Source organism: Gekko japonicus, unplaced genomic scaffold (assembly GCF_001447785.1).
Source record: "Gekko japonicus isolate JY-2015 unplaced genomic scaffold, Gekko_japonicus_V1.1 scaffold64, whole genome shotgun sequence".
Classification (NCBI taxonomy): domain Eukaryota; kingdom Metazoa; phylum Chordata; class Lepidosauria; order Squamata; family Gekkonidae; genus Gekko; species Gekko japonicus.
The window spans coordinates 234,067-259,336 of record NW_015170277.1 but is presented as its reverse complement, the minus strand read 5'-3'; the positions used below and the strand labels follow the sequence as shown (position 1 = coordinate 259,336).

Here is a 25,270-nt window from a genome sequence, read left to right as displayed (position 1 = left end):
GGTACTTGGTAACCCTAGTCCTACTGGTGGGAAGCCAGTTGGGGATGGAGAAGACTCACACCAATTTCAGTCCACGTGCTCACAATGTCCATAAAGGCACTCCAGTGGCGTAAACCAGCACCACAACGAAGTGGTTTTCATGCAACTGTGTATAGGTAGTATGCCTGTCTGTGTGAGAATAGGGACTGGGTTTGGACGATCTTTTCGTAAAACCTGAAAATAAAACGAGCAATTGCATGAAAGGTCCTCGATACAGGCCTTACATATGGCTGACATGGCTTCGGTCACTCTAATTGCTAATTTTCCTTGAAATGGGCACTAAACCACAGCGCGTGGGTCAGCCGCGATCACGCTGTGAGTGATGATATGGGGAAACAGTTATGTCCTTTGTGATGGCAGCAATACTGGGAAACCCATGTGATTTCCCACTGTTATCAAACTGAAGCTGGGTGGTTTTTTTTAATTTCCCCTCTATACTGATAAAACAAAAACCACACAATCTGGAAAAAAGGTAAACAAATGGTCCATGAAGTAGTGTCCAGATAAAAAGGATGGAATACTAAAGTAAAGTAAAACAGAACTAAAAGATGACATTAACATGAAACAGATAACGCAAATGGCTAGTGCTTCCAGCCAGCCTAAAATTATTGGTCATTTTTTTTTGCAATTCAGTTTTGAATGTACATACGGCTCACAACACTGGGATAAAGCATTCACCTAAGCTTTCTGTTTTTAGAGTGAACAAGAACATGTTAAATAAACTTCAAGGTAACCAACGTTAATCCCACGCAGTCTACAAAAACTGGCAGTGTTCATACAGGGTTTCGCCTCCTAACCTTCAAATCAACACATCTACTGAGCCTGGTGCAAACATGAGCATTAGGGAAAAAACCCAAGAAAATGCTCAGCATGTGCATTTGACACGTAAAGTACACTTAAGCCAACGTTTAAACAAAATTCATTCTTGGAAACTTGGTGAGGAAAAAGGACGGCGTTTAATATAAATGATTATCTATGCTAATTGGCTTGACTGTAATTGACCAGCCGTAGAACAAGCCTGACAAGCCTCCTGTATCAATTTCAGTAGGGATACAGCTATACCCTGCAGAGTTTCATAACTTCGGCATTGGATTTCTAGTTGGCAGTTTTAATGGACGCTTTGGAAATGCTTTGGCAACACATTATACAGAACACTAAAAAGAAAGGAATTAGAAACACGGGAACTAAAGCTACTTCAAAAAGACATGAACAGAGAGTTTGAAAAGGTGACTCTTGTGTCACAGAGCACTGGAAAGTATTCCAGATAATGAGACTTTGGCATCAGCACTTGGTACACACATTGTTGAATCATCACCATGAAGTCTAAATCCTGTGTTTTTATTCATTTAGTTGTTAGCAGGGCTATGTTCGGGCAGGAACTCACAGGGTCGGAGTTCCGGCTGGCTTCAGAGTTGGCCACGCCCACTATAGCCAAAACCTCTGCGTGCCTGGCTACAGAGGGGAGGGGGCCTGGAGAGTGACTCCCCCAGGTGACTCCGAGGCAGGCGGGCCAAGGGGCCCCTGGAAGGATCGGGGAGGCATTTAAATGCCTCCCCATGCCTTCCCTGGCTTGTCCAAGGGCTGGCTTGCCCGGGCTCCCTGCAGCCGTGGGGTGCCTGGGCAAGCCAAGGGAAGGCAGTTTACACTGCCTTCCCTTCCCTTCAAGGGGGAGCTTGCCTGGGCTCCCCACCAGGGCAAGCCAAGGGAAGGCAGTTTAAACTGTGCTGTCAGGGTGTGGCCTATTATGCTAATGAGTTCCTGCTGGGCTTTTTCTACCAAAAAAGCCCTGGTTGTTAGAATGACTTGTCTTTCAGCCAATTACCAAGAGAGCCAAGAGAGTTGGGGCCTTTTACCTCTAAGTCACCTTTGGTGATGGATTCTTCTTCTACTCGGAACTGGAGGTCTTCAACCTTCCTATGAGTGAAAAGCAAAACAATAAAGAACATAAGAACATAAAAGAAGCCAGTGTTGGATCAGGCCAATGGCCCCTCCAGTCCAACATTCTGTCACACAGTGGCCAAAAGTACCAGGTGCCATCAGGAGGTCCAGCAGTGGGGCCAGGACAGTAGGAGCCCCCCCACTGTTACCCCCCCCCACAACCACCAAGAATACAGAGCATCCCTTGCCCCAGACCGAGAGTTCCTATCTATGCCTTTGGCTAATAGCCACTGATGGACCTCTGCTCCGTATGTATATCCCATCCCCTCTTGAAGCCGTCCACGCTTGGAGCCGCCGCCACCTCCTGTGGCAGTGAATTCCATGTGAGCTGAGCTGGACCAGTCGCAAAACAGCATCAAAGCGGCATCTGTGATTAGCTGGGAGAGGCACCAGATGCCAGAAGTCGCAGGGTTCGAATCAGAGATTTTATTGACTTACTTTATTTATACTTCACCTTTTCTTCCCAAGGGAGACACAAAACAGCTTACAGCACTCTCCCCTTCTCCGTGTTATCCTCCCAACAGTCCTGTCCGGTAGGTTTGGCTGAGAGTCTGGGACTGGCCTGAGGTCACCCAGAGAGCTTCCATGGCAGAGCGGGGATTCAAACCTGAGCCTCTCAGATCCTAGTCTGATACTCTAAACACTGCCTTGGACTGGCTCTCTCGTTTTGTGGGACACACCATCTGGTTCCTCGTTCCCTGCCCCACTGAGGCTGCTGCTCAGAGGAGGAAACTGCAGGCAAGCCCTGTGCAACCCATAACCCTCCCGGCCCAGAGACTGGAGCTAATATGACACCAGTGTTCCCTCCAAGCTGAGTTAGTGTGAGCTAGCTCACGGGTTTTAGCCTCTGGCTCACACGTTTTTGTCTTAACTCGGGGAGGATGGCTCCAGAGCGAACTAATTGATGCAGCAGTGAAAATCGCTCGCTCACAACTTTAATGCCAATAGCGCACAAAGTAGAATATTTGCTCACAAGACTCCACAGCTTAGAGGGGACACTGGACCTGACATGAGCAGTGTTCCCTCTAAGCTGAGTTAGTGTGAGCTAGCTCACAGTGTTTTAGCCTCCAGCTCACACATTTTTGTATTTGCTCAGGAAGGAGGGCTCCAGAGCAAACTAATGTATGCAGCAGCCCAATCGCTCGCTCACAACTTTAATGCCACTAGCTCACAAAGAAGAATTTCTGCTCACAAGACTCCACAGCTTAGAGGGCACACTGGACCCAACATGACACCACGGTTCAATCCAAAGGCTTTCATTTTTATTCTCAGCCTGTCACCGAGGAAGAAACCTGCCTTACCTCCACACTCCTGGCCTTAGGCACGTCTGTTGCCTGACTGACCTCAGCTTATCTAGCCAAGGTACTGGTGAGCTCTTTGGCCTCAGTACCTGACAGCAGGCTGCTTATCGGGAAGAGAGGATTTAGACCTCTCCCCCCACCCGAGACTACTGGGAGCACACCAGTGTGGCTTAGTGCTTACAGTGCCAGAGCCAGGACTTAGGAGAACCAGGTGACAGAGTGTTCGACTGGATGGGCCATCTCCTATGTCCTTAAATCTCTACTCAGCCATGAAGCTCACAGGGTGATCTTGGGCCAGTCACTTTCATCCCAGCCTAACTTACCTCACAGGGTTGTTGTGAAAATTACATAAGAACATAAGAGACGCCAATGTTAGATCAGGCCAAAGGCCCATCCAGTCCAACACTCTGGGTCACACAGTGGCCAAAAATACCAGGGGCCATCAGGAGGCCCAGCAGTGGGGCCAGGACATTAGAAGCCCTCCCACTGCTGCCCCCCCCAAAGCACCAAGAAGACAGAGCATCCCTTGCCCCAGAGCCCCTATCTATACCTTGTGCCTAATAGCCACTGATGGACCTCTGCTCCAGATGCTTATCTAATTCCCTTTTGAAGCCGTCCATGCTTGTATACTGCATAAATTAAGTGAGGGAGAGAACATTTATTTGTTCGTTCACGCATTCATTCTACCAGACTTTTATACCACCCTCCCCACAAACATGTGTGCTGAGAGTGGGCTAACAACCCAACAAGAGAATCATGGCCCTGTAAGCACCCAGAGGTCTCCCTCCGTCCCCCGTTTCCCCCCCACACACACAGACCGCAACTGGAAAGCTTGGGCTGCACTTGTGGATCCTGTTCAGTGCATCCTGTGGGATTATGCACAAGTGTAGCAGAGAAGCTGGGACGTTTTCCAAGGAGAAGGGGTTTCAGGATAAACAACTGCTCAATTAGACCCATCTCAGCAACCAAACTTGGGAGGGTAGAAAAACTGTGTTTTCCAGATGAAGGGCACAGAGGCTCCATTTTAAGTCTCTGCATTGCTCAGTGGTTTGACTCCACAGGTTCCCCCCCCCCTTCTTCTAGGCTACTAGTAACAAGTCACAGTTCACTTGGAAGCAGAGGAAATACTAGACGAGCATTTCTTGTGCTGCATCATGCCAGTTCAGTTAACATGTCCCAGCCAAGTGCGGCTGTACTGTTAGGTTGCTTAGCAACCTATTCAAGGTGAGCTCAAGGCCAACTAGGGACAGAGTTAAAGTCATCCTCAAACTGGAATTCCAATGCCAAATGCTCAAGCGCTATATGTAAAATCTCTAATTTTGGATTCTCCAGTGCAGCTTTCTGAAGATTATTATGAGACTGACAGAGCAGTTTTTAAATGTGCAGAATTATTTCCCAGCTTTACGTGGTTCATCTTCACGTGCTTATAAAGTAAATTCTCCAAATATTCCCATTTTACATTTACAAGGAACTGAGATAGACCCAGGGTACACCAGAGACATAAACTGGCTTCACAGCTATTCCCTCCACCCAATGAATCCTGGGAAATAAAAGCTTTAAAGAAGGCACAAGATCTCCACTGAGAGAGAGACTGGTGCCCACATCAAGCTACATATTTCAATACTGGGGGGGGGTGGGGGTCGTGAGCAGTGCTCCCTCTAAGCTGTGGAGTCTTGTGAGCAAAAATTTTACTTTGTGAGCTACTGGTGTGAGCGAGCGATTTGGCTGCTGCATATATTAGTTTGCTCTCGGTGCTCTCTCTAAGCTGAGTTAGTGTGAGCTAGCTCGCAGGTTTTTATCCTCTGGCTCACAGATTTTTGCCTTCGCTCAGGAAGGGATGGCTCCAGAGCAAAGTAATTGATGCAGCAGCCAAATCGCTCACTCACAACTTTAATGCCAGTAGCTCACAAAGTAGAATTTTTGCTCACAAGACTAACACAGCTTAGAGGGAACATTCCTGAGCCCTCCTTCCTGAGCGAAGACAAAAATGTGTAAGCCAGAGGCTAAAAAACTGTGAGCTAGCTCACACTAACTCAGCTTAGAGGGAACACTGGTCATGACAAGTAAAGCAGTATAAAAACCAGAGTAAGATTTCCAGGGTCATAACAACAGAGAGGGGGTTTGAACCTAACCACCTTGGTTCTTACTTTTACTCTTCAAATACTTACGCTCGCAATTTGCTCAACATCTCTTGATGAGTAAAAAACATTTCCCCCCCCTGAAAGACCAACACACGCCGTTCTGCAGTACTCCCCGCCAGCCCCAGCTTAGCTTACCTCCTCTCTTCCTCCAACTGGTTAAGCAATTCTACTTTCTCTCTATCAGCAGCTTCAACCAAGGCCCGCAACTGGTCCATCTTCGCTTCCATTTCTAGTATACGCTGGTGGACGAAGCACAATACAATTAGATAAGTCCTGCATTTACTAAAGCAGAGTTACATCTGATACAAGCTATATATGTGGCATGCTGCTTGAAGAGAGCACCAGAATGGCTTCGTCCTTGTTTACAAAAGGAATCCCAGCCACCAGGCTGGAATCTGCTTCTCGCTGCGATGTAATGTCATGAAAGTGGGCTGATGCAGGGCCGCTCTCTTTCAGCTGGAGAATTTTTGGTAAAGAATAAAAGAACCACTTAGTTGTTGTTGTTCAGTCGCACAGTTGAGTCCGACTCTTTGCGACCCCATGGACCAGATCACACCAGGCCCTCCTGTCTTCCGCCATCCTCTGAAGTTTGCTCAATTTCATGTTCGTTGCATCTATGACACTGTCTAACCATCTCATCCTTTGCCATCCCCGTCTTCTTTGACCTTCAGTCTTTCCCAGCATCAGGGTCTTCTCCAGCGAGTGCTCCCTTCTCATTGGGTGGCCAAAGTATTTGAGCTTCAGTTTCATTATCTGGCCTTCCAGGGAACAGTCAGGGTTGATTTCTTTTAGGATTGACTGATTTGATCTTCTTGCAGTCCAAGGGACTCTCAAGAGTCTTCTCCAGCGCCATAGTTCAAAAGAATCTATTCTTCGGCGCTCGGCCTTCCTTATAGTCAAACTCTTGCAGTCATACATGACTACTGGGAATACTATTGCTTTGACCATGCGGACTTAGTATGAGGCTTCTTTTCACAAAGTCAATCGTTCCCTTATCTCTTGCCAGTGAGGAAGCGGAGGCAAAACTACCTCCTGGCCTTTATCAAGGCATCTTTACTTAGTCCCGGCAAGCACAGATTTCTGCAATCACAGTTTCAGTAGTTGGGGACCTACCTGATCATGCCCATCCCGTGCCAATGCCAGCTGCTGCTCTACTTCCCCAGCATGACTGGTAGCCTTGGCGACCTCGGCTCTTTCCAGGTCCCGCTCGGCCAGGAGCTGCTCTATATGCTGCTGCTTCTCTTTCAGGGCCTCCTGCAGAGCAGTGGTGCCCGAAATCTTCCTGGCGTACCGCGAAGACGTTTCTGTCAACTTCAAGGGGGGAAACAGGCATTTTCAGAGCCCAACTCGGCGTGAGAACCCCTGCTGTGTGCTTTCATTCTGCATACACTGCCAGTCTCTTTAACCGTGATGTGAGAACCAGAGAAGCTCTGATACCGCCCGCCCCCCCTTGCAATCACCATGCTCTGTAAGCTTTGCACAAGACTGCCATAACACAGACTGACCCCCTCCACCTCATCTGCCAGGGTCAATACTATGCACTCTTCTCTCTTCAAACGAGTGGACACGTTAAGCAGACGTTCAAAGGGCCTGACTGCATGGATGTTTTCCTGGTTCTCGCGGTGAAGTGCCCGGACTCTAATCTGGGAGAACCAGGTTTGATTCCCCACTCCTCCACTTGCACGTAGCTGGATGACCTTGGTCAAGCCATAGTTCTGATAAGAGCTGTCCTTGAAAAAGAGCCATTTCTGTCAGAGCTCTCTCAGCCCCACCTGCCTCACAGGGTGTCTGTTGTGGGGAGGGAAAGGGAAAGGAGTTTGCAAGCTGCTCTGAGACACCTTTGCGTAGTGAAGGGCGGGGTATAAATCCAATCTCTTCTTCTTCTTCTTCTTCTTGCCTTGTGCTTGGACAGATAACCTGAAGCACAGGAAGCAGGAAAAAGGACAAAGCCCGGGGACTTCTGTGCCATTGTTGACACCTTCCTTGTAAACTGCAACGTCCAAAATTCCCAACTGCTGTGTAGAAGTTGGGAAGGCTGGAGGTGGGAAGTGGAGCAGGCTGCAGAGAAAAGGAAACCCAGGCCAGGGTTGAACAGGCACCTTCTAGCCAGAAGGTCTTGCCTGCAATGAGTAAGTGTATCTGGAACATGGGGAAAGGCAGAGTGGAAACACTCTTGGGGTTACTTTACATCGGATGCATTTTAGGATGCACACCCGAGTCGTTCTAAGTGACCACCTAAAAGCCACCGCGTGAAAGCAAAACAATGTGCATGTCGTACAGGTAAAGTGGTCAGGGAACTATGATGGGCTGCTGCTCCCTATTGACCGTGCACTGCAGCAAGCACAGGTTTCCCTCTGCTTAACAGACGATGTGACAGATCTGGTCACCACACCTCAAAAAAGAATATTATAGCATTGGAAAAAGTGCGGAAAAGGACAACTAGAATGATCAAAGGGTTGGAACACTTTCTCCATGAAGAAAGGTTAAAGCGCTTGGGGCTCTTTAGCTTGGAGAAATGATGGCTGAGGGGTGACATGATCGAGGTTTACAAGATTATGCCTGGGGTAGAGCAGGTAGAGAAAGAAGGACTTTTCTCCCTTTCTCACAATACAAGAACTCGCGGGCACTCAATGAAATTGCTGAGTGGTCAGGTTAGAATGGATAAAAGGAAATACTACTTCACCAAGAGAGTGATTAACACATGGAATTCACTGCGACAGGAGGTGGTGGCGGCTACAAACATGGACAGCTTCAAGAGGGAATTGGATAAGCATATGGAGCAGAGGTCCATCAGTGGCTATTAGCCACAAGGTATAGACAGGAACTCTCGGTCTGGGGCAAGGGATGCTCTGTATTCTCAGTGCTTGGGGGGGCAGCACTGGGAGGGCTTCTAGTGTCCTGGCCCCACTGCTGGACCTCCTGATGGCACCTGGTATTTTTGGCCACTGTGTGGCAGAGTGTTGGACTGGATGGGCCATCAGCCTGATCCACCATTGGCTTATCGTATGTTTTCATGACTCTTGATTATTCCTTCCAACACCACTTGTTATCACTTCTGGCTCTGCCTAAGCACAACAAACATGCATAATGTGAGTGTGCTGTGTGTTAATATTAGCATAGTGACTGAAAACAAACGAGGAGACATCACTTGGGCAACCTCGTTCGGCGTCACGATGGCCACGCGAGAAGTGGAAGAGCAGAGATCCGTGGAGTGCTATGCAGAGATAGTTGGGAACTACTATAGCTTCCTGCTGTCTTTCTCTTTGAGTGCTCATCACACCAGGAACAGGTTTGGCACGGCATACAGCCTGTTCCACGCAATGTGGGAGGGGGGCGGACAGCCACTGAGTCTTGGGAAAAGGCTGACAAAGCTGGTACTTGTCATCCTAGTCAATCAGAAGTTCAAGAAAGGGAGTGAACGTACCTGCGCACAAGGCCATTAATAGGGCAATCAGCAAACAAGGGTTCAAAAGGAAGCCAAGGGCTGGCCTCAATCTAAGGTGGGAGCCACAAATGTAGATTAGCTTGTTAAGCTGCTAGGGATTCTTCTGCATGAGTGCCGACTAAATACAAGAAAACGCCCTTCTGTTATGCCAAAGACGTTGCTCGCATAGCTGGCAACCTGGAATCACATGCAGCAAGAAGCAGGACGCTGATCGTATCATGAAAAATTTGAAGGAACGTTAAGATTACTGATAGACGGAACTCTTGCCATTGTTGTGGGTCCATTTCTGAAACGCTTGGCAGAAATCAAAACAGAACTGCTCGAAATGAACTCAGGGGTAAGAGCTGTTCCGTACCCATGCAGCTGCGTTATCCTGAGCCAGACCACGGATCTAACCGCAGGTTCAGTGTTGTCTGTGCTGACTGGCAGAGGCCGTCAGGTAGAGGTCTTTCTTCATATCACCTATGACAGAATTCTATTAATGGGACATGCCTGGGATTGAACCTGGGATCTGTGACATGCAAATCAGGTACATTACCACTGACCCACAGAGCCGGTTTGGTGTAGTGGTTATGTGTGCGGATATAGAGCAGAGATCCATCAGTGGCTATTAGCCACAAGGTATAGATAGGAACTCTGAGGCAAGGGATGCTCTGTCTTCTTGGTGCATGGGGGGGGTCAACAGTGGGAGGGCTCCTAGTGTCCTGGCCCCACTGCTGGACCTTCTGATGGCAACTGGTATTTCTGGCCACTGTGTGACAGAGTGTTGGACTGGATGGGCCACTGGCCTGATCCACCATTGGCTTCTCTTATGTTGTTAATCTGGGAGAACCGGGTTTGATTCCCCACTCCCCCCCGTGCAGCTGCTGGATGACCTTGGGCAAGCCATAAGTCTGTCAGAGCTGTTCTCTCAAGGACAGTTCTCTCAGCGCTCTCTCAGCCCCACCTACCTCACAGGGTGTCTGTTGTGGGGAGGGGAAGGGAAAGGAGGTTGTAAGCCACTCTGAGACTTCGAGTGAAGAGCGGGGCATAAATCCAATCTTTTCTTCTCCTTCTCCTTCTCTTCCTCCTCTCCTCTGGTGATTGGTTATTAGAATGCACATTCTGACTGGGATATGAGGACTCAGAGATCTCCATTCCAACTTGTATCTGATGAAGGGAGCTTTGACCCCTAGACGCTTATACCCCACAAATCTTGTTGCTCTCTATGGTGCTTCTGGACCTGAATCCAGAATGCATTGTTGCCCCTGCTTAATTTACATGGGGATAAAAGATTCTACCATCTCAATTCCCAATGGACAGATGCACATTCCTTCCTCACTGCCCCAATTCATAGCAGGGGAAGGCTGAAGCAAGTAACCGTTCACTAATTTAGAGAGCCCTCCTTTTTATTTAGGAGCTCGAGCTTCTTTGCCACATTCATTTAGCTATGGGTCCAGGTGCCCATGCTGGTAATGGTTGCGACGCTCTCTGTTTTCGAACTTTGTTGGCAAGTCTTGTGAATGCAGTCTGTCATAATAACTAGCATAATGCCGTAAACAAGTGCTGCACTTCAGCCAGGGAGAGCAGTGTACAAATATTTCAGCCATGAAGCTCACTTAGGTAGGTTAGACCCCCACTGGCTTGCTCAGCTGGGTTGTGGTGAGAGGCATAAGAAGAAAGCTCCAACTATGATACCTGATCGGCAACTATGACCTGTTAAAAAGTTACATGAACTAGACGCAAGCACTGCAGTGTAAATAAGAAAATCTTTGGAATTCCCTGGAATGCCTGGATTCCTTCAAAACTATTTTTACAATCTTAATTTATACGGAAGAATTTCAAGTTTCTATTTGCTGCAGGTGATCCAAGATTGTGATACTGAATTTAAATGTTAATGGTACAGTTAAGCATTTGATCTGCGATACGTAAGACATTTAAATTAACTCTATTTTTACAAGATCTTATAAGAGGCTATGGTTAACTTGAAGCCAAAGAAAGAGGCCTTGTCACCAGGGAAAAAAACACATTTTATTTACCTAGTCCAATTTCTGTACCACTTACAACTTCAAAAAATTGAAAATTTTAGGTTAGGACAAATTTACTGGCCATTTTATATCCCAAAAAAAAGCAGCTCTCAGCAAAGCCAATCTTCAGATGAGAGTGCAAGTACAAAAAATTTAGCTCGCATCACAAATTTTTCTCTTGAAACTAATGGTGGTCAGAAATCCACACCACAATTTTGAGAGATGTCACTTGGAAGCAAGCCCTGAGGACTGCAAAGGGACCTGCTTACAAGTAGGTGCGCTGGCGGATCATTCGGAATCCCTTCGCTTTTATAAAGGTATCATATGCCCCTTTCTTATTTAAGTGGCAAGTGTTAGCTTGGGTTAGTTGTTAAGGTATCGAAGATAAACTCCCCTCTTCTATTCTCCAGGGCTAGCTAAGGTTTTTTTCATGCATGCTTTGAGTGCTCCGGAACTGACCCACCATGGACAATGGGAAATGGATGGTGACCTTCCCGTGACCCTCCGTTTTACAGAAGCCACCCACAGGCCATGTGTAGAGCCAATCTCTGTTGGGAGGGAGGGGGAACGGGCATAAAGCATGCAGTAGGAAAAGAAGCTTACTAGTCCTGTACGGCTGGGCTTGCTGCTTACGGATGAAGCCATGGAACTCAGGGAGCTGAGGGAGGAGGCACTTGGGCTGCGTTTCAGGTTCGAGGGCGTCGCGATGACTTTCCTGACCGCCGTCTTGGCTTTCGCCGGCGTGGTGGACGGGAAGCCGATCTTGGTGACTTTGTGGACGGGGGCAAACAAGCCATATTTCGGTTGGCACTGGAAGTACCTTTAGAGGACAAAAAAAAAAACCAAAAACAAAACAACGCCATCCAAAGGTGAAAACATCCTCCAGTTATATACAGTTCTGTCCAAATATATTAAACCAACTGTGCATGTATGTGCATGCGCGGCACACTCTCTTCAGTGCTTTGCTTCAAGTCAATACAGTAGTTTCTAAAAACGACGCTGCTAAGAAGTCAATAGAGATAATAACATAGAACACAAGGTAATTCAACTGCTCCAGTAGAGCTTTAGCCTAATTGTACTGACTCAGTTTTTAAAATTTCATTAAAAGTACAGCCCCCTCAAACGCATGCTCCTGATCATATGTAGCAACCCTCAACCCCTAACCTTCATAGTCCACTATGTTCCAAGGCAGGAAGGAAGGAAGAAGAGAGAAGAGATTGGATTTATACCCCATGGCCCTTCACTACCCAAAGGAGTCTCAGAGCAGTTCACAATCTCCTTTCCCTTTCCCTCCCCACAACAGACACCCTGTGAGGTACGTGGGACTGAGAGAGCTCTTTCGAGAACTGCCCCTGAGAGAACAGCTCTGAGAGAACTTGTGACTGACCCAAGGTCACACCAGCAGCTGCAAGTGAAGGAGTGGGGAATCCTGTATGTTTCCCTGTATGTTTCCCTGCAAAGCTTCAATTAGCCATGGAAACTAAAGAAGATAGGTCCGTTTCTCTGCTTGCCATCTCCTGTTCACTGGTAACACCCAAAGAGAGTGTGTGTTAGTTTCACACTCAAGGGTCTGAGAAAAAACAGGGAGGGAGGATATACATTTAATAACTGCCACCAGAAATTCGTCAAAAATATATGAAATGTAATACATTAGCTAATAACTTATCTAACAAGTTAAGATACCAGAACACTAAATCATTATTTAACTGACCACCAAAACATGTTTCAGCAAGAAATTGCCCTCATCGGTGGAAAAAAATTTCTCAAGGGAACTACATGTACCATCATATAAATGACCACATACACATTTATCTATCCTGAGGATCAGGTAAAGCACTTCAATGTGCCGCCCGAAAAACAAATGCAAACAAAATGACAAAGAGAGAAGAAGAGAAGAGACTGGATTTATACCCCGCCCTTCACTCCTGAAGGAGTCTCAGAGCGGCTTACAAACTCCTTTCCCTTCCCCTCCCCACAACAGACACCCTGTGAGGTGGGTGGGGCTGAGAGAACTCTGACAGAGACTGCTCTTTTTCAAGAACAGCTCTGATAGAGCTTGTGACTGACCCAAGGTTAAGAATATTTTAAACAACATCTGAAATGAAATTTGTTAAAAGGAAACATACTGACTGTAGAATTCGTATCTTCCTATATATTAGGAATATTCAAAAGGACTCCAACTCAGTCTATACCTTAAAGCTGTTTGTACATTTTGGTTTAAATGAGGAGATTGACTGGATGCCTGTCAGTGTTCCCTCTAAGCTGTGCGCATGAGCGGCCGTTCATTAACACAGGCAACCCCTCTCGTAAGCAGTCTGGAGCCATGCAGGGTCTTACACTGCCCCTTGCCCATTTTAAGATTACAGCAGTTATGTTCTGCTCAGGATGTGAACTGCTGCAATCAATAGAGGGGAAAAATAGAGGGAACATTGATGTCCATTATGTAACCTCTGACTGTGAGCATTCTACTTTGTGTGTGAATCCGCATGGTCATTGGCCTTTCACTTTGAGAAAAAAAGGATATTTGGCTGGCAGCCACGGGCTACTTACAGCAGATATCTCATATGCAGGTGTGTCCAGTTTAGTCTCAATGAACGAATATATACATGTTTGGACATTCTTAATAATCCATTAAAGCACTCATTCTGAATGGTTAATTCCATATGTATTTATAGTGAAATAATTGTACAGGTAAACAGATATTTGAATTTTATAAATAAAATGGAAATATCCGATTCATCTTACAATTCTCTCACACTCTGTTGTGTGTGATTGTCTGTTTTGGGGGTCATTTAATCTATTAATACACTTTCAGATTTCCGTGAATTTAGTAGAGCCATTCTGAAGACTGACGTATAGGAAGATACCAATTCTACAGTCAGTCTGTTATTTGTTTAATTTTAATTAATCTAATTTTAGTTTTTTAAAAATGCTTTAAATTCTTTTTTCAGCTTTGACATGCTTACCTGATTCAGGACAGATATGTTTATACGGTCATTTTAGAGAATTTTGTTCCCACTGATGAAGGCTGATTTTTTTTGGCTGAAATATGTTTGGTGATCACTTGTGCGACGATTTAGTGTGCTATTCCCTTTACTGGTTAGGGAAGTTTTCTTATATTATATTCCATATATTCTTATGGGATTTCTAATGGCGTTTATTAAATTTATTTCCTCCCTCACTGGTTTATCATGTTTTTCTCAGCCTTTGGTTATTTGACCTGTTTACTTATATTGAGTTTTCTTTCCCCTTTCCTCCTCTTGTTAGTCACAACCCCACCATGTGTGCTAAACTACGCTCCCCACACCTAAGCCTCAACTCTCTGCAACTACACGTTGTTGTTCAGTCGCACAGTCGAGTCCGACTCTTCGCGACCCCAAGGACCAGATCACGCCAGGCCTTCCGGTCTTCCGCCGTCCTCTGAAGTTTGCTCAACTTCATGTTCGTTGCATCTATGACACTGTCTAACCATCTCATCCTTTGCCATCCCCGTCTTCTTTGACCTTCAATCTTTCCCAGCTACACATTACCTATGAAAAATAAACCCTCACTGGGAAGATACATTCACAGAATGCCCAGAGTTTGTCTAGTTTGGCCCTGAGACTACAAAGGCATCTTCAAGACCCCAGAAACATTGCCTTTCTTGAGAATTGTGAGCCTACCTGGTTCCAGCGACTGCTCCGTCATTCTTCCCCAGCGGTTCATCTAATTCAACTCCACACCATTCTCCCTTAGCAAAGTCAGTCTCCCCCAGGAAACGCACCACTCCAGCTTTTGTACCGCCAACCTGATTTGGAGGAGCAAGAGGGAACCAGTTATGGATGAAAGAGGGAATCACCATCAATGTGTTTCTTAAAACAAATAAAAATGGCTAGTCATGAAGCAAAAACACTTTGTCGTATTCAGATAAACACTCGTTTTTTCTTCATCTCCTTAATATGGACTCCTGAGCTTTCCCTAGAAGCTAAATTGACCAAACTGAGGCTGTCATACTTTGGTCACATTATGAGAAGACAGGAGTCACTGGAAAAGACAATGATGCTAGGCAGCAAGAGAAGAGGAAGATCCAACATGAGGATGGATTGACTCAATCAAGGGAGCCACAAAAGCCCTCCGCTTGCAAGACCTGAGCAAGGCTGTTAACGATCGGACATTTTGATAATTAATTCATACGATGGCCATAAGTTGGAATGTTTTACATTAATCTTGTTAGCAAAACTGTAATGCCTAGCCATCTCTACAGTTAGGTATGCTTTCAACTTGGACTAACAGGAAGGGGTGAGTTGATGTTTTGCATTCTGGGAAATGTTTTGCATTCTGAGCAGCCGGGCTAAGGAAGATCAGGAAAGAAATAAGTACGTCATTCCTAGCTAATTCATCAGAGATGCCTTTCCTTCCACCTTCTATGACAAGAATTAAGTACAAGCTATTATGAAACAGCAGCATGACTGAACCATGCCACTAGCTCAGTTCATACAGTTTGCCAAATCACGGTTAACAATCATTTGATTCCCCCAATAAAATGTACCCATTTCATCTCCATGCTTGGCCCTGGCCATGTTTTGCGTGAACTGCACTCTGGTGTGATATCTGAACTGACAACCCACAGATATCAATCTATCACTCTGAGTAGGCAAGATCCTGCCACTACGGTGCATGCCCCAGTAACATCTTCACTAGACTACTGCAATGTGCTCTATATGGGGCTGCTCTTGAAGGCTGTCCAGAAGCTATAGTTGGTACAGAATGCTGTGGGCTGTAGGACTATTATCACCCCGGTCTTGTTCCAGCTACATTGGCTCCCAATTTGTTTTCAGGCCCTATACATCCTGGAGCCAACATATCTGAAGGTCCACCACCTCCTGTATAAACCTAACCGACCACTCTGGTCATCTTTAGAGTTCCAACCATTTGAGGCTAGATGGGTGGTAACCTGAGAAAGAGCCTTCTTAGTCATCGTGTTGAAACTTTGAAACCCCCTACCCAGGGAGATCCCTCCCACATAAGAACATAAGAGAAGCCAATGTTGGATCAGGCCAATGGCCCATCGAGTCCAACACTCTGCTGTCACACTGTGGCCAAAAACACCCGGTGCCATCAGGAGATCCATCAGTGGGGCCAGGACACTAGAAGACCTCCCACTGTTGCCCCCCCAAGCACCAAGAATACAGTGCATCATCTGCCCCAGCCTGTGAGTTCCTATCTATATCTTGTGGCTAATAGCCACTGATGGACCTCTACTCCAGATGTTTATCCAGTTCCCTCTTTAAGCTGTCCATGCTGTCCCTCCTTCTCTCTGGCATTTTCTCACTAATTCTTATTAATGTTCCTCCCTCATTGTGTGTTTCTATGTGTGTGTACAATGGTGGAAAATGCCATCAAGGTGGTCCCAACACAAGGTGGATGAGGAAAGGTTAATGCGCTTAGGGCTCTTTAGCTTGGAGAAACGACAACTGAGGGGTGACATGATTGAGGTTTATAAGATAATGCATGGGATAGAGCAGGTAGAGAAAGAAGTACTTTTCTCCCTTTCTCACAATACAAGAACTCGTGGGCACTCAATGAAATTGCTGAGCGGTTGGGTTAGAAAGGATAAAAGGAAGTGCTTATTCACCCAAAGAGTGATTAACACTTGGAATTCACGGCCACAGGAAGTGGTGGCAGCTACAAGCATGGACGGCTTCAAAAGGGAATTAGATAAGCATATGGAGCAGAGGTCCATCAGTGGCTATTAGCCACAAGATATAGATAGGAACTCACAGGCTGGGGCAGATGATGCACTGTATTCTTGGTGCTTGGGGGGGGTCAACAATGGGAGGGCTTCTAATGTCCTGGTCCCACTGGTGGACCTCCTGATGGCCCCTGGTATTTCTGGCCACTGTGTGACACAGAGTGTTGGACTGGATGGGCCTTTGGCCTGATCCAACATTGGCATCTCTTATGCTCTTATGTTCTGGGTTTTTGGATTTTTATTTTGACACATCTGACAACAACTTCCTTTTGGAATAGTAGCTGACATTTAAAAAAATCTTGTAAACATTATTTTAAACGCTGTGTGACGGCGGAAAGTGCCGTCAAGTCACAGCTGAATTACGGCGACCCTGTAGGGTTTTCAAGCCAAGAGACGTTCAGAGGTAGCTTGCATTTGCCTGCCTCTGCATGGTGATTCTGGACCTCCTTGGGGGTCTCCCATCCAAGTACTATCCAGGGCTGAACCTGCTCACCTACCGAGATCTGACATGACTGGGCTAGCCTGGGCCATTCAGGCCCTTCTAATGTCTAAAATGTTTTAATGTTTGCCACCTGGGGGACCCTGAATTGGGTGGAGAGGCAACATAAATAAACAAAACTCTGGATGCTGCTGCCCTACAGACATAGAGGCATGTTTGAGTTTCTAAACTACAGCCAGGGCAAAACCATGATTTGGTGTGACGTCCCTAATGAATTCCTGCGGAGGTATTCACAACTTATTTATTTATTTATTTAAATTTGTATCCCGCCCTCCCCGTAGGCTCCCCGCCAAATAATAACAATAAAACAGTATAAAATACAAAAAGACAAGAAGATAGTTAAATAATTAACAAAAATCATAAAACAGTTTTGGTGCTCCCTTACTCACTTCCGAATTTTACAGTCAATATGGTGTTCTCGATAGTACAGCAGTGCATTTCCCCCACTGCCCTGTTGTCCCTTAAGCACGTCCCGCTTATTGGCAAGTCCACTAATTTTCACACATGTCAAATTCAAAACTGTTACTAGTTCCTCAGGAAATTGCTTATGTACAACAAGCTGAGTTATTCTGGGCTATATATATATATATTTGGCAAGAGGAGTTACCTATTGTAACCGCCAACAAGTGAACTAAATCCAACACACCTTTTAACCTTGGCAGGAAACTGCAAGAGTGAACCACTGACCCCAAAAGAATGAAAGCCAGTTCACATATGATACTAGTCTATTCAAAGAAAGATACACAAGATTAAAAGTTAGTCTTTTTTTGTAGAATGTGAAAATAGCATCAAGTTTTAATTGCAGCTGCCAAGATGTTCCTGTATAAGCACCAACGTAAAGGTTAACAAATGGACCATAGCAGAAGATTTTGCAAGCCAAAGTCCTCTTCATCAGACGTAAGGTAAAGGTAAAGGCTTCCCTTGCTCGAAAGCCAGTCAAATCCGACTCTAGGGTTGCGGTGCTCATCTCCATTTCAAAGCCGAAGAGCCAGCGCTGTCCGAAGACGTTTCCGTGGTCATGTGGCCGGCATGACTAAACACCAAGGCACACGGAACGCGGTTACCTTCCCACCGAAGTGGTACCTATTTATCTACTTGCAATTTCTTGCTTTCGAACTGCTAGGTTGGCAGGAGCTGGAACTAGAGACGGGAGCTCACTCCGTCTTGCGGCACCCGGGTCTCGAACTGCTGAACTACCGACCTTCCACAGCCTGCAGTTCAGCGTCTTAACCACTTGAGCCACCGCAGTTCCATTCATCAGACGTGCAAAATCACAAAATACATGCTATGACAGCAAAACATTTTGTTCCGTGTATTTACTTATTTATCAAATCCCCACCGAAACAGGCTCAGGTATTGGACCTGCATCCTACCTATTTACAGAAGTCTTAAGTGGAATGGTAATTCAATGGGGGCAAGTAAGAGAAGGTCCAAAGACACTTCGATATGCAGCTTATCTTGGTCCTGAGAACAATGTCAAGGGTATCTGACACAAAGAAACCTACGATCCTTTCTCCTTTCAAACATCCTGCCCTGCTAAAAGCATATCAAAATGGTTGGGCCAGGATTTACCTGAGGTTCCAATTTCCATTTCACATTCCAAAACATTAATTCAAGCTTTGAAGAGAGGGTTTTAAGGGGGAACTGTTCTCTAGAACTATTTGCTCCCCCAACCAAGAAGAAGAAGAGAAGAAGAGATTGGATTTAGACCCCTCCCTTCACTACCCAAAGGAGTCTCAGAGCGGCTTACAAACTCCTTTCCCTTCCCCTCCCCACAACAGACACCCTGTGAGGTGGGTGGGGCTGAGAGAGCTCTGACAGAAACTGCTCTTTTTCAAGGACAGCTGTGCCAGAGCTTGTGACTGACCCAAGGTCACATCAGCAGGTGCAAGCGGAGGAGTGGGGAATCAAACCCGGTTCTCCCAGATTAGAGTCCGCGCACTTCACCACTACACCAAACTGGCCAAAGAATAAAAAAGCAACATAACTGGGACCTAATAATATGATAACGAACCGCATGATTGGTCCAGCTCCATGGACCCTGCCTCTCAGGGAGACCTGGCCCTAGAATTCGGTCCTTCTAGTACCCAGACCTGGATGGCCCAGGCTAGCCTGATCTCATTAGACCTCAGAAGCTAAGCAGGATCTGAACTGGACAAGATATGGCTCTCACCCAACGATAAATTGATCCAGAAACTGTATAATCTACTTATAGAAGATTATATGCAAGATGAAATAGTTAAACATACTATGATTTCATTGATGAAAGACATAGGACATAATATAGAAACAGATAAGTGGTCCAAAATATGGAAATCAACAAAATATATGAGAGCCATCTCCCTTATAAATAAAAGCCGAATGGTGGTGGCACTTCTCTAGAACATTCCACACACTCCAAAATCAGTTTGCTCTCTGATCTGTCACTCAGAGTGTCTCCCTATCCACTGGCTGCTTTGCCTGAGTCCTGCCACCAACATTCTAAACATTTTGCTGTTCTTCTCCCCCCCCATAGCCAGTCAGAACACAGAGGTTATTTGCATATACAGCCTCATTGGCCTCTGCCTCGGAACATAGAGGTTGTTTGCATATGCGACTTGATTGGCTTTTGCCTCTAACATTCTAAACAGTTTTGCTGTTCTGAGGTAAAATGTGTCCAATCTCCAGGTGAGGGCTGGAGATCACTCAGAATTACAACTGCTTTCCAGATGGCAGAGATCAGTTCCCCTGGAGAAAATGGTGGGCTCTGTATCTATATGCTGCTGAGGTGGCCCCCGTATGACAGCCAATGTGACGTAGCAGTCAGGGCTTCAGAGCACGGGAGAGGCTGCAGGTGTGTGGGGGGTGGAAAGCTGAAGAGTGAGGGGGAAATAAAGGTAGGTTGATGATTGGCTGGGACAGAGATAAGGTTGCCAACTCCAGGTGGGAAATTCCTGGAGATGTGAGGGATGGAGCCTGGAAAGGGTGAGGTTTCAGGAGGCGTGGGACCTCGGACAGGTACAAAGCCATAGACTCCACCCTCCAAACCAACTATTCCCTTCTGGGGAACCATTGTTGCCAATCTCCAGGTGAGGGCTGGAGATCACTCAAAATTACAACTGTTCTTTAGGGTAGCAGAGGTCAGTTCCTCTGGAGAAAATGGTGGACTCAGTGTCATTATACCCTGCTGAGGTCGCCACAGCAAATTGACACTGAGTGTCCAAGGCCGGGGTACCCGGCCAGAGCCTCTTTCTAGAGGCCGTATTTATTTCCACAACGGGCCTTTTTCCTAGTAACATATAAAGAGAATATCCTTAAAGTGTTTCATAGATGATATTGGCCACCGGTCAAAATAGCAAAATGTTATGTAAACAGCTCAAACAAATGTTGGAAATGTAAAGTCAATGTAGGTTCGTTTTATCACATGTGGTGGCAATGTGTAAAAGTTCAAAGATTTTGGGAGAAAGTACAGACAATAATTTGGGAAATGATGAATGTATATTTGACGTTAAATCCAGAGTTATATTTGTTGAATATAATTCCGGAAAATCTTAACCATTGTGATGCCTACTTAGAGGTGCTTATAATAACATCTGCCAGAATACTTTTGGCCAAATACTGGAAATCAGAAAAAAACTCCTAGTAGGGAAGAGATAAGTTTAAAATTGTTAAATTTAGCAGAAATGGATAAACTGAGCTTGTTAATTCAGGGAAAAGGAGAAGAGACTTTTTTGAAAAGATGGTCGAGATTATATAAATGGATGGACAATAATGTTAAAGATCAGACTCAAACGTAGCTTACGATATGACTGAGAATTTACATGTGTATATGTATATGGAAAACGTATAGATAAATACAAAAAAAAAATAATAGAAGAAGAAGCTAAGCAGGGTCAACCCTGCTTAGTATTTTGATGGGAGACCCACCAAGGAAGTCCAGGTTGCTATGCAGAGGCAGGCAATGGCAAACCACCTTTTTTCGTCTCTTCTCATGAAAACTATGTGGGGTGACCAAAAGTTGGCTGCGGCTTGATAGAACTTTCCTCCACCACCAGTATTCTCCCACACCCCATCTCAGCAAGAATCAAGTCAACTTCGATAGTCCAAGAAGATACGTTCCAACGGAAATTGCATTTTACTGCTTGCATTTGCTGGGGAATACTCACGGAAAAAAATGGGTCCAGATGTTCCCCCCCCTTCCAAAAAGTCAATTTAAGTTCAACTAAAAAGGAGGGCGACACTACTGTGTGATGAAAATACTTCCACTGGTGACCTTCACTCATATTGAGAGCGTGTTAAAATATTAAACAGCAAACAGAAGAACTGCCAGATCTTTTTTTAGCTGAACATGACGACCCCATATAATTCAGGAGGGATGATGTAAAAAAGTAATGAGCCGAAGCAGCTGATCTGAAAATCAGGCTAGAGACCGAGAGGGACGAACTTTAAGTTTAGTACCCTGGTGGGTTTTTAAGTACAAGCATGGAGAATGCCACAATTAGACTTGGTTAGTTTGGTGTAGTGGTTAAGTGCGCGGACTCTAATCTGGGAGAACCGGGTTTCATTCCCCACTCCTCCACTTGCAGCTGCTGGATGACCTTGGGCAGGCCATAGTTCTGATAAGAGCTGTTCTTGAAAAAAAAGCAGTTTCTGTCAAGAGCTCTCTCAGCCCCACCTACCTCCCAGGGTGTCTGTTGTGGGGAGGGGAAGGGAGAGGAGTTTGTAAGCTGCTCTGAGACTCCCTTGGGTAGTGAAGGGCGGGGTATAGATCCAATCTCTTCTCTTCTTCTTCTTCTTAGTCAAATTCAAAGGTGGTATGCATTCACCACAATGCAGAGTTAAGGGAGATGTTTCTATTTCTCACTTTATCTCTCTTTTTTTTTAATCCATAAAAACTTCCAGCTGAGACCAGACGGCAGGAACAAGCTCAGCCATAGTGATGTTAACTGGCATCTTTAAAATCCCACTTCTCTTCAACAAAGTTGCAACAAAGGGGAAAGTGACAATGGCCCCTATCAACTACAAACAAGATTTCGAATATACAAACGTGTCCTAAACAGGGTTTTTCCAGGTTGTATAGGATGGATAGATCATCCCTCTCTTTACCTGACTATCCCTGGACTTAGCCCTCAAATTCTAAGGCGCAGCAGAAAAAGAGGGCAAACAGCCACGCTTCCCCCCCCCATTTTCCTGCCTGTGTGCCCGCAGCCAATGTTAAGCAACTGATAATTTGTGGGCTTGCCCTAAGATCACATGGCCTTAGAGACTGCTAGTCCTGTTCAAGTTGAAGCCATTCTTCAGTCCGTCTGCGGACCCCAAAATACTGGAACTCAACCAGATTTCTGTGAGGATAACTTGGGGAACCACCATGTAACAAAACCCTCAAGTTCCTTGGGAAAACGGTGGGACACAAAGGCAGCAAAGACATGCAGCATTTTTTGTAAAGTTCTCTGCAGTCTTGAGAGCAGCACCCAAGCATTGCAAGGTGGAGGGAGATAAGAAGGACGGGTAAACTCTACTGGTGCCCAGCAGGGCTGCAAGCCTATTACAGTGATATGGAGCAATTCTATCATTTCAGAAACAAAGCAAAATAAAGGACCGGACAGAAAACGGAGGGGTGACGTTTTCTAAAGTTTATGCCAGGCTCAGAGAAACTGCACTTGGGACGATCTACGCATGGAGATGTGCCATTTTTGTCACCTTGCTCAGTGCTCAAGAAGCTCACGTTAACTACCCAATGGCCCTTGCTGAAAGGTGAAAAAGTGGCACTATGACTTTTAAGGACAACCACAGATGGGTTACATTGCTACTTCTTCTACAGATTCACAAAGCTCATAAAAAGAATGAAGGAAAGATGTTCAATGGCCCTGGTCACACGGAGCATTAGGCACGCTAGAGAGATGGAAGACAGGCGGATTTTCCGGGCACGATCTCACCGCCACATCTGGGAAGCGTAGAGCTCCCGTGGCTCACCCGAGGCTTCACTCCGAAGATGCGCTGTAAAAAAGTAGTACCTCCGAGGTACTAGTTTCCGGAAACCGCGGAGCAAGGCCGGGCGTCAGATCACGTTTCCAGTGTTAGCTCGTGGCATCCGGCGCCCGCCCATGTCCCGTCGCAAAAAGGGTTTTTTTTGTCAAGTCTCCACGGGTGCGCACAAGCACCCAACAGCACATGTGAACACTTGGGTTAAAAAAAAAACACAACCCCTGCGGCGCCGCTTCTTTGCCGCGCCGCAGGAGTGAGGTATGATCGGCACCTCCCCCCAACCACGGGACGTCGGTGGGACGTCGGGCGGGACGTTTGATCCGGCTGCCGTGCGGTAGTTCGCTCCGGGGCAAACAGCCACGCCTCCCCCCCGCGATATCCGGCCCGTGTGACCAGGGCCAATATTTCTTTTCTGGCATCCTTGATGGAACAAGGCCCCCTTTTTATCCCAGGATAATTTCAAATACGGTTTCAGCTCTTCATATAACGGGGAGGACCACAGGGGTACAGATGAGGTGAAAATGAAAAAAAAGTAAAGTTTGTTTGTGGAGAGGTTTACATATATAAATAAATATTCTAAGAAATCTGCATTTCATCTTCATTTTATTCATCCAGCTGAGAGAAACAGAGACTTGGCTAGGATTTACATGACTCCAAGAAACATCAGATGGAATTATTTGATAACCGTTCCCGAAAACATTTAAGGTATAAATCATCATTAGTTCTAGGTTTCCCCTCTCAAGAATACCTGATGTTAATGAATATGGACTTGGCTAGGATTCAAAAAGCTTCAGTTAAAAATCTTACCTCGACAAGCAGCTTATTAGGTGGACTTCCTACAATATGGCAGTTTCATGGCTGAAATTCAGTGTGGTAACATTCACACAAGCCTTTGTATAGTGTAATCTCATCTCCCACCTCCATCTCCTAGGGTCCCACAGGCCAGGCCCAAATAAGATGCTGGAAAACTCTACATGTGTAGGGATTTTAAACTTCTGAGATAAATTATATACAATGGCAGGAGAGACATGAGTGTACTTGATTTTCCCAGTTAGAAAAGCCTGTGTCATGTTTTAGAAACTCATCTACTTTTCAAACAAGGACAGAAGCTTCATCTGGCTGCCAGATGCAGAAGCAGACATATCACTGACTTTCCGGAACCTTCTAGAAGAATACGAGTTGCCTGGAATGCCATCTGCCCTAAAGCAATGCTGTCTCTTACAATATTCATGGAAACTTTTATGTGTGAAACCTTTAGGGGACATAATATTCTCTACCAACTTTAAAGAGAAGCGACAACCGTGAAATCTGAGGCCGGGGTGGAGGGACTTCGCTTTTTGTGCACCTGGATCATTCGAGATAGCTACTATTATACAATGTTCAACGTGACCTTTCAAGACAAGGTCCTCTCAGGTAAGCCTTGCTTCTGTAGTCAAAGGAACAGTAAGAAGAGCTTAACTGCACACACCAAGTTGAGGTAACAGTACCCCTCTTCCTTTGACAAGCACAGGTTCTGAAGGAAAGCCACAAATATTTAGACTCAAATTAAACAGCACTGCCCTCCCTAATGGAAAATAAATTTGAAGCTGATGCTCCCTTAGGGGCTCCATACTTCATATTCAGTACATTTGGAGACTGACATGGCCATGAAAGGTACTACGGAGAACAATCGAAGCATTACAATCATCTTAGCCCATGGGAGGTTCTACTATACATTACAGCTGTTATGATTATTGAAAATCTTCTTTGATAATTGTGAGACGTCACCAGAGGATATGAACTACTGAGAGACAGTTTTTGTCCCACATCTTTGTTCAGAAGAAGATCTTCCTTCGAAATGGCAAGACATTCCGGAGATCACTGTCAATATATTTTTTTCTATGATTATGTATATTCTTTTTGTTCACTTTTCTATGATTCTTTAAAGACAGATATTAAGCGTCACTTTCTCACAGTTTTTCTTGTTCTCCGTATTATCTCATTACTGTGCCAATCAATTGTTATTATGGCCGTGAAAGGTGCCAACCTGCAAATGGCCAAAATCGACAACTGCCCGGAACAGTGCCTTCTCTGTTGTGGTGCCCACCTTGTGAAATAGTCTGCCTGAGGAGGTCAGGAATGCTCACACTCCCCTGCATTCTGCAAATTATGCAAAACTGTTAAGCTTTTCTACACAGGTAACAGGGTAGTACCACTACAAAACGAA

The 25,270-nt window shown here is 45.6% G+C and overlaps 1 protein-coding gene across 13 annotated transcripts in view; it reads right to left on the bottom strand.

Moving 5' to 3' along the window:
- The window catches only part of CLIP1 (CAP-Gly domain containing linker protein 1), a 139,780-nt gene that overhangs the window by 76,439 nt on the left and 38,071 nt on the right, over window positions 1-25,270 (bottom strand). For all 13 annotated transcript variants that reach the window (XM_015417693.1, XM_015417694.1, XM_015417695.1 and 10 more), the window contains exons 4-8: window positions 14,533-14,657; window positions 11,474-11,690; window positions 6,533-6,730; window positions 5,555-5,658; window positions 1,893-1,953 (exon numbers count right to left, since the gene is read on the bottom strand). In XM_015417693.1, the coding sequence (XP_015273179.1) occupies window positions 1,893-1,953; window positions 5,555-5,658; window positions 6,533-6,730; window positions 11,474-11,690; window positions 14,533-14,657 (705 nt within the window). The remainder of the gene's footprint in view (window positions 1-1,892; window positions 1,954-5,554; window positions 5,659-6,532; window positions 6,731-11,473; window positions 11,691-14,532; window positions 14,658-25,270) is intronic.